The sequence below is a fragment of the Ahaetulla prasina genome, chromosome 7 (assembly GCF_028640845.1).
Source record: "Ahaetulla prasina isolate Xishuangbanna chromosome 7, ASM2864084v1, whole genome shotgun sequence".
NCBI lineage: Eukaryota > Metazoa > Chordata > Lepidosauria > Squamata > Colubridae > Ahaetulla > Ahaetulla prasina.
In genome coordinates, this window is record NC_080545.1 from 49894633 (window position 1) to 49908329 (window position 13697).

The window sequence follows — 13697 nt, forward strand, 5'->3', positions numbered from 1 at the left end:
TTAAAGATCACCCAAGGCAGCCTTGAATTGTTTGAAATCTGTTAGGTTTTGACATCCATTACTTTGGGCACAAGTCAGGTAACTGAAATTTGTTGTGGCTGTTGCCAATTTCTATTCAAAACAAAGGCAAGAGAGACTGTCTGCAAATTGCCAATAGACACAACAAATTTCCATGTCAACTCAGTGAGTGGAAAACAGTTCAGCTCAGCAATTCAGAAAGGTTCATCAAAGTATTGAGAGTGCAAAAAACGGTATTTAGGCCACAGAACTCAATTTTATTTCAGGAATCCAAATGAATGCAAGTGGCCGCTTCCAGCCTGTGCCTGAACACAGTCAGAAAAGGGGAGTCCGCCGCTTCTCTAGCTAATTGATTGTTCAGTCGGGGACACTTAGTGTTAGGAATTGACTCCTAACATTCAGCTAGAGTGGGCTTCTGTCACCCGAATCTTCTTGGATGGCAGAGCAGGCTTCTACTGTACTGCATTCACTGTGGCTGCACCTGCCGACTTCGCGCCACCTTCCAACTTTTATAGACGCAACGCCTCTATCGAGAGAGCGCGAAAAATTGGCAATCCGAGTAAGCCCAAACTACTCCAGGTGGCTGCAGAGATGGGTGGGGAGCGGGAAGAAAAGAACCTTTTATCTCAACCGCCTTAATTGTGCAAATGGCCATCGCCTCGGACGCTTGAGCTGCTGCCAGCCAAACCGACCTTTTCCCGTTTGGCACAAAAAGCCGCCAAGGAGGGAGGGAAGAAAGGAGGGAGGGAAGAGGGAGGGAACCTGCTCGCTCTGCCTCTCAGCGCCCCCAACTTGTTTTCGCGGGCTCCAGCAACACAAACCGCGACAGCGCCAGCAGCCCTCCCCTGTCCCCTCCCGGCCCCAGCCCTGCTGGCGAGTTTTCGCTGGCTGAAGCAAACACAACCGCCACCGTCGGCGGGACCTGCGAGCGAGCAACAGGCAGCGCTGGGGCTACGTCAGGAGGGGCGCGCGGTTTAGACTCCAGCTCTTTAAAAACGGCGTGTAAACTGAGATGTTCCCATAGAGAGCCGCGTGCGCCAGCAGTCGTTTGGGCTACGGCAGCAGGCGGCCTTCCAGCGCCCTCACCCACAGCTGTGCTGGCGCGCGCGCGCTGCGCCACCCTTCTCTCTCAAGTTAGGCTTGTCCTGGAAAGCTTCACACCGACCGCCTTCGCCCCCACTCCACTCCCCTTCTCGCGCCGGCAAGGGCGCCGGCTGGTTAGATAGTTAAGGTGGGGATGTCAGAAGCTCCTTCCATTTCTGGAAAAGCAACTTTGCAGCCGTCGCCGTTTGCTCCCGCGCTGCTTTGGCACCATGGACACCGCCGCGGTTGCTGCCGTCAGTGTCCGCATGTTGCTTCTCCTCAGCTTGCTCGGGTTGCCGTCCGGACTGGGGACACGTCAAAGAAGCTGCCCGGGCTTCTGTCACTGTGAGGCAGACGGGATGCTCCTGCGGGTGGACTGCGCCGACCTGGGCCTCACAGATATGCCCGCCAACCTCAGCGTCTTCACCTCTTACCTGTAAGTACAGAATAACAGAATAGAGTTGGAAGGTCTTCTAGTCTAACCCCGTGCTCAGACAGGAAACCCTTTGCCATTTCAGACAAGTGGCTGTCCAGTCTCTTCTTAAAAGCTTCCAGTGATGGAGCACCTACAACTTCTGAAAGAAAGCTGTTTCACTGTTAATTGTTCTCACTGTTAGGAAGTTTCTCCTTAATTCCAGGTTGCTTCTCTCCTTGATTAGTTTTCCATCCACTGTTGCCTTTTGGTGCTTTGGAAAATAGGCTAACCTCCTCTTTTTTGTGACAGCCGCTCAAATATTGGAACACTGCTATCATGTCACCTCTTGTCCTTCTTTTCACTAGATTAGACAAACATAATCCCTGCAACCAGTGGTGAAATCTAAATTTTTTACTACCGGTTCTGTGGGCATGGCTTGGTGGGTGTGGCAGGGAAGCATATTGCAAAATCCCCATTCCCTCCCCACTCCTGGGGAAAGGATATTACAAAATTTCCATTTCCACCCCACTCTAGGGCCAGCCAGAGGGGGTATTTGCTGGTTCTCTGAACTGCTCAAAATTTCTGCTATCGGTTCTCTGAACTGCTCAAAATTTCTGCTACCAGTTCTCCAGAACCTGTCAGAACCTGCTGGATTTTCCCCCACCTGCAACCCTTCTTCATATCATCTTTGTTGTTCTTTTCTGTACTCTTTCCAGAGTTTCTACAACGTTTTAAATAACATGGTAACCGTATTATGAAATATGGTACGATTGGCTCCGAAGGGACCAAGGACGGGGAAATTATTTTTGAAGCCAAGAAAATATAGTGCCTTCAAATGTCCTGGATTACTTACACCCCTCCATTATCCTGTTAAAGTAGAATAGATATGCCATTTGTAGAGGATGGAGAAGCAACAGGTTGGTGGAATTTGGGGTAAAAACTTCATAGTCAACTAAATTCACCACCCAGCAAAACTAATCAGCACAGCATAAGTTATAGCTAGTTCTCTAAGCATCATCTCTCCACTGTCTCATCTGGTACTTTTTGATCATATCATCCATGACTTGTTGCACTGAGTGTTAGCAAAAGCAAACAAGAAGGGAGGGGAGTAGGCATAAAATATATTTATTTCTTTGCATCTGGTATAAACTGACTCTAGTTGGTAGATTGTTTCTCACAGACTTGCTTCCCTGAGAATATTACAGAAATGTGGAATTTGGTGCCATTTTATAAAAGCAAAGACATTCCAGATGAAGTATGTATCTTGTGAAAAGAGTTGGAATGAGAAAGCAGTTCTATGGGTATCTTATTTTGTATGCCCATTCTGCAGATACAAAGATAAGATATGCTGTCACAAAGTGGAAAATTAAGGAGCTGTGGCTATATAATCAGTTGCACACTGCACTGTGTGAAGCAAAACCATGTATGGAAGTGCCAAATATGATCCAGGGTATTTTCTGCTGCAGACTATGTAGTAATAATGTATGGAAAGTATTAAGAATCTGGATATCCATGATTCCATCAAATCCCTGAACTCTATTCTATAACACTCAGTGGGACAATGTCAGGCTAAATAATTTGAGAAGAAATTTATTTAATTTGGGTTACAATTTTTTTTTTATATTCAGAACTGATATTGTTGAAGGATCATGGAAGGAATGGTGTTCTGAGATCTGGTTAAAATATATATTCCAAATCTGTATTAAAATTTCTCTAATTTGCTTGGCAGTGCCAAAGTCCATGTCAGTGGAAAGAAAGATCAGAAACAACTGGTTAAATGAGGGGTTATTATATATCATTAATGGCTTTTTATTTTGTGTTTTTCCTGTATTTCATTGTTTTATACAGCAACTGTAATTGAACCTATAATACTTTAATTTTGGGCTGTTGACACTAATATTAAACTGGACATATGATAAGGTTGCTATTTTATCAAAGTTTGTTGTTTATGTTTTCAAATGAATTGAAATGCAATTGTTAAAAACGTCTACACGGAAAGCATTTATATGCAAAAATTAACTTGCAACTTATGTTATGTTATATGATTTGATTGGTTTTGTACTTTTAGTGAGAAACTGCTATCAGAACTACTATCTTAATATGTGTAGCTAGACAATGCTTCAATAATCAAGTATTAAAACTGTATTGTACAAACAAATTTGAGAGCTTGATGCCTGGACATTTAGGTGGTAGCAGATAATACTTTTTAAAAAAAAGAAGAACTGAAACAGCATCATTGAAACCAAATTAATCTCTTGCTTCAGGTCTATGTAATAAAAATGTTAAAAATGTTTTGATCATCTGTTTATCAAAAATGGGATAAAAGCCATTTATAGACTTCACTGAGATGTTAAATTACATCTGAAGTATTTTTATAAATAATACTGTATATTTTATTTATAGCAATTTCCCCCAGTTTGGTGTCCTCAGTTTGGTGTGAAATTACTTCCAACTTTTATGGAGGGTGCCACTTTGAGAAAGCCTAATATATAAAGTATGTAAAAAAGAACCACTTAAAAAAATAGTATTTATTGAATATGCTGACTCTGTAAACCGCTTAGAGATGGCTGTAAAAAAATAACCACTTTTATAAACATGATTACACATTCTGGATATTATCTTTACTAGGTCTTCCAAGTTAAGTCTTTGAATGACATTATTTAATCTTTAACTAATCCTGAAAGGTAGAACAGGTGTCTTTAAACAGAGTAAATGTTCCTGAACTATGAATAGGTGAGCAAAAAATATGGGACAAAGCCTTTTTGGATCTACTATATAGAACCTATTAAGGATATGAATAAGCTTATGAACAATTTTTTAAAAAAATGAAGGTTGAAGTAACAAGATACAAATTTTACGTATTTGTGAACTACACAGCATTGTTCTAATTAAGTGGATTTCACATTTTTGCATCAGTTGTGAATCCTCTTCATTGAAGTTGTGACTGCAGTTTTACAGCTTGCAAAATTATCTCGGACAAAGTACCCTCAAACTAATGAAATTTATTCCTTAATAAAGATTCAAGAGATTATAGTTACCTTCCCTCTTTGATCACTTCAGAACTTTTTAAAATACAATCATTTAATGGGATTCATTATGAGTAACATTTATGGTTTGAAAGCTCATGAAATCTTTCCGAAGCATATACTAAGAACTCATATATGATTTTGAATATATCTTTTTTTTAATTTGCTTGGCAACTATACTGAAGTAATTTGTTATGGCCTTTCAGGATGCTTTTCAACTTTTCAGTCTACACATAGCCCTGGTACTCCTTGATCCAAGTACTAAAGAGGCTTAACCAGTTTAGCTCCTAAGGTTAGCTACCTGCTACTTGTTTGTCATTGGCTTTTCCTGTGTTTTTTTTTTACTTCCTAGCTTTATATAAAATTAATAATGTTAATTAATAAGGAACATTGGGTGGATTGTATTTGCTAATACTTTGAAATTGAGCAGGGTAGTTCATCCCTAAGAACAATGGCTTCAAGATTAACTTTATCTAACTCTGAATAATGAACTCCAATATTCCCAGGTAGAATTGTGGGCAGTGGTGAAATCCAATTTTTTTTACTACCGGTTCTGTGGGCGTGTCTTGCTGGGTGTGGTGTAGTTTGGGGGGGCATGGCTTGGTGGGCATGGCAGGGGAAGGATACTGCAAAATTTCCATTCCCACCCCGCTCCTGGGGGAAGGATATTACAAACTCTCCATTCCCACCCCACTCCTGGGGCCAGCCAGAGGTGATATTTGCCGGTTTTCTGAACTACTCAAAATTTCTGCTACCAGTTCTCCAGAACTTGTCAGAACCTGCTGGATTTCACCCCTGATTGTGGGGTATATTCTATTAGAAAGACCTAAGATAGTACTACCTTTTATGACCATTATTTAACTTCCTGATTCTTGAGACTCCTTTAAGAGCACATAGATTCATGAAAACTGATCTTCCAACCAGAAGGGGATGCTGCAACTCTACCTTGATAATTTTAAACCATTGACTTTTAATGTGATTGTATTACAAAAATATAACTCATAATTAAAATCTGTTGACATATTTTAAAATCATATGAGTAATTAAGAAATTTGCCTTTTCTTTCAATTAAATTTGCAAGACATTTTATTTTATTCCCGTCAGAGTGGGACTGTTATTAAAAGAGAGCCAGTTTGGTTTATTGATTAAGGCTAGAATCTGGACAACTATGAGTTCCAGGCCTGCTATACCCATGAAATCCAATTAGGTGACTTTGGGTCAGTCACTCTAAGTCCATGATGTCAGACTTGGGTGACAAGCTGGTTGATCAATTTCTGTCACAAGTAAATAGATCAACAGTCAGTTGATCTGGAAAAAAAGTTGACCCTTCACTTGAGGGCCAGGAAAAAGAATTGGTAAGAATGTTGCAATGCTATAGTGTTGTACACTGTGCATACTACTATGTTACTATAGTATATTAGATACTATATTATATATTTTGAATTTATCCATTTTCTTTCCCAGTTTTGACATTCATTTGAAACATTGTTAAGCATATTAATGTTTTGCATAGTGAAATGCCTTCATTCAAAATTGATTTTTTTTATTTAAAATGTTTTTTGTTTTGTTTGTTATCTTTTAGGAGACATTTATATTCTCCAGAATTAATAATGATAATAAATTATTATAAATGAGCTAAGAGCCGTCGTGGGCTAGTGGTTAGAATGCAGTACAGCAGGCTACTTCTGCTGACTGCTGATTGCCAGCACTTTGGCAATTCAAATCTCACCAGGTTCAAGGTTGACTCAACCTTCCATCCTTCCAAGGTCGCTAAAATTAGGACCCAGATTGTTGGAGGCAACCAGGCTGACTCTGTAAACCGCTTAGAGAGGGCTGTAAAGCACTGTGAAATGGTATATGTCTAAGTGCTATTGCTAAATGTACTACAAACAAAATGTAAAGAAATAGGTGAGGCTATGCCACTTTAGTTATTAATCTACTGTTGCCTTATATGCAAGTATGTTTAAGAACTTACATTTGTTTTATCACTGAGAAAAGTATTCTTCAGTTGTACCAATGTCCTGTATCTGAGACCACTCATTTATTAATATACACCTTGATTTGTCCTAACTACAGACATTTCCAAATGTTAATTAACATATCTACATAGTCCTCCAGATTATACTTGGAGCTACTGAATTATTCTGTTATAAAGGTTTCTGCAATAGGAAAATGAATATATTTATATAATTGTTGAGACAATAGAAAATAAAATCATTTCTAAATGATACTTCAGCATTTAATATGTCTGAAACCATAAAAAAGAATGTTGGATTTAGAATGTTGGTTCTAAATTGTGATTAGCATATGTAATGATTTCCCAGGATGTCTAAAATAAGTCACAGTATCATCTATGGTCAAATGCTATGTTTCTGTGTTATGAATACAAGATCACTAATAAGGATTGTTTATCTGCCTTTTCTCTCACCATTCCCAGCATGGCATATGTGAACAATTGTGGCTGTCTCATTTATAGTACTAAACTGGGATGTATGTTAGGAATATATTCAGCATTTAAATTAATAGTGAGAGTTTCTAGGCTACACTGACTTCTGATTTATATTAATAAGGCGCACAGTTTCTGAAGTTTTGTGACATATTATATAGCATGTAAAATGCTACCCCAATTTAAGCAGTTTTACATGTTCTTGGGTTTGTTTTGTTAGTTATTATGAGATATCTGTTTATCAACAGGAAGTAAAAGTTCATAGACAGTAGCTAGAAGGTTTGCTTCTGTTATATTTGGGGCTACCAGGTAATATAAAAACCATTTTTCTCTTTACAGATAAATGTTAAGAAATATGATGGTTTCCCATTCACTTTACACTTAAGAGCACATGTGGGATATTCACCCATGTTTATATAATGGGATTCAACATGATGTGATTAAACTGGTCACCTTTGTTTATAGTTACTGATATTACTTCCCTTGTTTATACATAACGCTAAGCCATATTTTATTTGTTGTTGACTTAGTAATAGTTCATACCTAGAGGGGAAAAGGGTGGTGTTGTTTTACAACAAATGAAAATTTGAAACCAACTAGGAAATAGCCAGAAAAGTCAAGACTATCTCTAAGATTCACCCTGTTTGTTTTCTATTTATTCAGCAAGTCTGAAGAAAAAAACAATCCTGATTTAGCATTATGTATGAGCCCAGTGATTATATTTTTAGCCTGATCTAGTTTCATTGCATATAACACACATAGATCCTTATCCACACATTCTTCTTTATATCTTGGAACAATGCACTGCCATAGCCTAATCTGTGATCCAGTTTAAAAGAAGAACAAAACAGATGTGGAGAGGGCATTCTTCATTTTAGAACTAATTGTGCAGCCAAAGTCAAACTAAAGTTTCCATCATCATTTACGGGTCCATTCTTGCATTTAATAATGGGTGATCAGAAAACAGTTAGGTTCAAATAAAGACCCTCTTTTCTACACAGATTCTTCTTCTCCCATAAATCTATAGCTCTCTCTTCTCTAACCATCTGCAAGATTAAATTTCTTCTTTTTACCTCTACCAATCCTGCATGCTATCAGAACCCTCACACCTAGCAAAGATTAAAAAAACAAAAACTTATTTATTTATTTATTTATTTATTTATTTATTTATTTATTTATTTATTTATTTATTTATTATTTTAATTTCTATACCGCCCTTCTCCCAAAGGACTCAGGGCGGTTTACAGCCAGATAAAACAACAGATACAAAAGTTAAAAACAAATATTAAAAGACTAATTCAAATTTGGCTGAGAACTGTAAAAATCCAATAAAAACCCCCATTAAAAACTATTAGGCCAGTCCTGCGCGATGGAACAAAAACGTCTTCCAACTCACATTGGAAGGTCCGGAGGTCAGGGAGTTGGCGTAACCATAATAAGATTGTGCTATCATAAGTGTAAAATAAACCAACTTTCTGCTAAACTATGTATCACTTTTCTGATTAAATTATATTGTCCCAAATACGTTTTTTCAAAAAGCCATTGAACTTTGTTTTACTTTGAAGATGTTTCCCTCCTCATCCAAGAAGCTTCTTTAGTTCTGAACTGAAGAAGTTTCTTGGATGGGAAGTGAAAAGTCTTCAAGGAAAAGCAAAAACTAGTTGCCTTTTGAAAAAGCACCTTTGGGACAACCATGACCTAGATGACTGAGAATCTCCTTGGACATTAAACTATGTTGTTTTCAGCCATAATAAATGGAACAAAGATCGGACCACATTGAATCCAATAAAAGTAGTCAGTTTATTTCATTGTCTGAAAACTACTGTGCTTCCCAAATATCCAAGGAAATAATAATAATAATAATAATAATAATAATAATAATAATAATAATAATAATAATAATAATAATCATAATAATCATAATCATAATCATAATCATAATGAAATAAAGTAATAGATTACACCTTTCACTATATACTATAAATACAAGGAATATTAAGTGAAGTCACAATCTGATTTTACCTACAATGGAGAGGGGAAAGGTACTTCCAATTAAGTAAAAATACTTCATCTTAAGCTACACATAATATAAGCTATAATATTTGCTCAACTGGATTTCTTTGTCAGAAGCATTCCCAGACTTATTTATTCTCTGCTCTCGCAAATTGATTGATTGATTGATTTATCATATTTCTTAACCACCCATCTCACTCAGAGGGGCTCTAATTACATTTGCCACCTCCTTAAGATGGAGAAGTTTATATTTATAGAAATCTAACACATCTGCTGTGGTTCCATTGTCAAAGATAGAAGGATGGATGGATGAATAGAAAATAGATGGATGTATTGGATTAAACGGAAACAAAGCTTTTATAAAACAACAAAGTACATTTAAACGTCACTCTTCCCTTTTACAATAGAGACAGAAATTATAAGAAAAATAAAAGTTAAATGAGAAATAAACGTTTTGTAGCTCAAAATAACATTCAGTCTTGAACATACACACATTCTTATTTTTAAAAATGTGCTACATTGAATTTCTTCTCATAGCTCTGAACTGGAAAACATACAAAAAGCTTAAGTCTAAAATAGGTGTCATAAAATGTATAACCACAAGAAAAAATAATTCCAAAGATCCAGTCCAGGGGTGAAATGCTCCTGGTTCGGACCGAATCGCCCGATCTGGTAGCGATGGCGGCTGGTAGTTTGGAGAACTGATAGCAAAAATCCTTGGCCCCGCCCCCTGCCCAGCCGTGGGATCATCAGAGATTTTTTTTTACTTTTAAAAGCATTTTTTCTTCAGCCGAAAAAATGCCTTTAAAAGTAAAAAAAAAAGCCTTTGATGATCCCACAGCTCAGCTGGGATCGTCAGAACCCTTTAAACTCTTTTTTTAAACAACCTCTTCGGCCAAAGAGGTTGTTAAAAAAAAGGTTTTAAAAGGTTCCTCTGGTGATCCCAGCTGAGTTGCCTGATCACCAGAACCTTTAAAAAACATGTTTTCTACAAACTCTTCAGCCGAAGAGGTTGTTAAAAGAATCCTTTTAAAAGGTTCTGGGCTGCGATCAGGCAACTTCAGCTGGGATCGTCAGAGGAGCCTTTTAAAATCTTTTTCCTCTGGCGATCCCAGATGAGTTTCTTGATCATCACAGGCTTTTAAAATCATTTTTTTAACAACCTCTTACAACAGCCCCTGCCCATGGCCACCCATTCGCCCCGTCCCCACTTATTTAATTGCTGCTTATTTGCTTTGCTTCGGCTGCTGAAATCATTTGCATTAGCTAGCAACTGAATCTGCCTGCCTGCAATCCATCTCCTTGGTGAGCAACTCAATCTGCCTGCCTCCAATTGGGTAAGTAAGCTATTAAAAAATAGTTAATTGTTTTTTTTTTAAGGAGTTGGGTTTTTTTAGACAGCAATTTAAAGTTAAGGAAGTTTTAAATTTAGCTGCTTCTATCTAAAACAGGGGTCTCCAACCTTAGTAACTTTAAGGCTTGTGGAACAAAATCTCACAAAGCTGTATGTGGCATTTGGTGTGTGTGTATGTGTGAGTCAGTTGTGTTGTGTGTGAAAGTGTGAAAGTTGGGTTTTGGTACCTCTTTTTGTTTTGTATACTTTGTTTATAATTTTTATTATTTATTGTTATTGGCCACGCCTACCCAGTCATCTGACCACCAAGCCATGCCCACCAATTAAGCCACGCCCACAGAACCAGTAGGGAAAATTTTTAGATTTCACCCTTGATCCAGTCCCAATGTCTCATTCACATACATAATTTCTGTAGCCATATTATGTGAGCCCCGATCCCTGTAGTTCTTGCTGTAGTTCCCAATCATATCATGGGGACAAGTGGAGACAATTGTCTATCCCTGAATTTTAAATCTTGAGAGTTCTGATTTTTATTATACGTGAAGGACTGAAACATCACAACATTATCTTACACTGTTTTTTCTTGGCTTGTGATCTCATTTTAGTCAGCCAATTTAGTGACTATAAAAGATTTTTTCAAAAGTGAAGAAGAAATGCAAACCTTTTTCACCACCAGCCAGCCACATGTTAAAACATATTTTTCAGTTTATGCCTTTCCACTAAAGCAAACTCCTTAGCTAAAGACCACCCAAGAATACTTTAAAAAAATATATGACATTGCTGTTAGAAAGGTATTTTACTCCCAAAAGCATGAGCTACTAATGAACAACAATAATTATTTATTTTTATGCTACCAACAGGTATAATGGATATATTGTACTATAAAAAGCATCATTAGTTGTGCAGCCTTATTGCAGATTACATTTTAGTATCTTAGTTCTTGTTTTCATTATATCTGAATTACTATAACAATAACAACAAAATTTGTTTTGTTTTATTAAGTTTTATTTATAATACATTATCAATATCACCATAATCACTTTTGTGTTATTGCATTGTATATGTATCACAAATTAAAAATGCTAATACTGAGTTAATCCTCATTCATTAATAACATGTAAGGGAATTTTCAAACTTAATGTATAACTGAAAAACGGAAGAGACATAACTCACTCAGAGTAGCTGATGAACTTGATAAGCAAATCTGCAATCTGTTTTTCCCCCATGGAATATTATAGAATTAGGTGCTTGACTCTGTGGCCTCTGCAGGATCATATCTAACTCCACTGTTTGCATAACATTTGCATAACCATTTGCATAACATTTGCATGGTCTATCTTTTCACTCACTGAGCTATGATTTGCATAAATTAAGTTAGCCTCGTCACACTGATGTTTAGATCTTTCAAAAACTGAAAATGATTTGAGCTTCATATCAGCTTATTAGTTTAATTTTGCATTCTGCCCAAGTGCTGTCTATAGTTTGTATTCTTATATTATTAGCTATTAGTATTTATTTAATATTTGTGCTTACTAGATATAGTCATAGGCTTTTTGCTTAATGTGTTATAACAAAACAATATAAATATAATCAAATTATGCATGAGGTTTTGTTTTCTGAAACTTTACAAATGTTTCTGATATAAATAAAATTAAACTGTATTGTTTGTTTATAGTCCAGACAACTTAGCAGACTGTCTTGGAAATTCATTTAACTCATTAGATTTAAATCAACAACCAAGGTTTCTCTGAGTAGCAGGATTAATGTATTGGCATGATTGGGACAGACAAGAGTAAACATTTTTTTTTCAATGCTGAAGTTTTTTTCCTTCTTTTTCTTAATAAAGTTGATGGTAGATTAAAGAAAATAACTTCATGCTGATATCTTTGAATATGAAATATACAATAATTATATTAAACTTGAAATATAGCAACTTAGAACAGAAGCATCAATCTATATAATTGGAAATTGAAAATTGGAAATTGGAAATATTTTATTGGAAACAAAACTATAATTGTCTATCCATTGTTCTTAATGCATTATTTTAAATACCATGTATTTTAAGAATTTAAATATGAATATGAATAAAGTAAATATAAATAAGAAAGTTAGAGGTACATGCAAAATAATTTTGAACAGCATGTTTTAAGAAGGCAAATAAGTTATTGTTATAAAAGATATTAATTTTCACCAGTAAACTGTTATTAAATTTAACCCATTCAGATAGCTTTCAGAATCTATTTTTCAGGTGAACCCAAATAAAATATTTTAAAAGATGAGAAAAATTCAGTTTATTTGACAAGATTGCAATAAAAACTTGTGATCAGAGTGCATGTCAGTTATGTGTCCTTTTATTGGATTTATTTTTCTTATGAAAATTGCAGTGATGACTGTGTTGACTGAAAGCTATAGAGTTGTACTCTCTGAATCTTAACACTTCAGTCTCAATGGAAAACAAACAGTGGTACCTTAAAATCTGGCAGTTGCACTATAATTCAACTCAGTTGATACGTTATAAGCTGAAATAAAAGGAGTTATCAATGGCCATTTTTAATTTTGTCTATTAAAGTAAAAGAAAATAAAGAATTTTATTTTCAATCTGGAACTGAATTCTGAGATTTAAATGGATCTAAATATAACAACATACTGCAAGGAGGTGAAATTGAAGAGTGATTAACATCTGGTAGAACCTACCTGATAATGAAAGATCCAACAAAAGGGCAGCACCAGAAAACTACAGCCAATTCTCTGCCTACCAACAGCCTTACAAACTGGTGTGGTAGCTGATGTAGTCCAACAGCATCTAGTAGACAATAAGCCTTTTCCACCTGAGCAGAAAGGAAACCACCCAAACAGCAGAGAAACAAAAGATCAATTTCTAATTGACAAGATGATTCTGAAAAACTGCAAGAGAAGGAAGACCAACCTGAATGCAGCATGCATTGATTACAGAAGGCATTCGACTCCCTGCTACATGATTGGATAATCAAGTGCCTAGAAATAACAGGGGTCAGTAGAAACATCAGAAACAAAAATCAATGGCACAATAGAATTCCTAAGATGGCGACCAGCAAGGTTGCCTCGGAGGAACGCTCTCTGTAAAAGAGTGAAAGCTCTTTAGGAGGGCAATCCCCGAGGCTTCAAATTGGCCAAAAGCAAATTTTAAAATAGAGCTGTTGCCGCCACCGCCGCCGCGATCCAAGAGACCGCCGCCACTACAATCTGGGCGGCCGCGACCAGGACCGACGAGATCCCAGGAGGCCGCCGCTGCTGCCATCCGGGCGGCCGAGGATCCAAGAAGCCGCCGCCGCCGCTGCCATCCAGGCGGCCGAGGATCCAGGA

At 36.9% G+C, this 13697-nt stretch overlaps 1 protein-coding gene across 4 annotated transcripts in view; it reads left to right on the plus strand.

Moving 5' to 3' along the window:
* Positions 1-827: 827 nt before the first annotated feature.
* LGR5 (leucine rich repeat containing G protein-coupled receptor 5) overlaps positions 828-13697 on the plus strand; it is a 104890-nt gene continuing 92020 nt past the window's right edge. For 3 of the 4 annotated variants that reach the window (XM_058190921.1, XM_058190922.1, XM_058190923.1), the window contains exon 1: positions 828-1537. In XM_058190921.1, coding sequence (XP_058046904.1) covers positions 1332-1537 — 206 coding nt within the window. In that variant the 5' untranslated portion in view covers positions 828-1331. Of the gene's footprint in view, positions 1538-4748; positions 4835-13697 lie in introns of all 4 variants that reach the window. The other variant, XM_058190924.1, reaches the window with a different exon arrangement.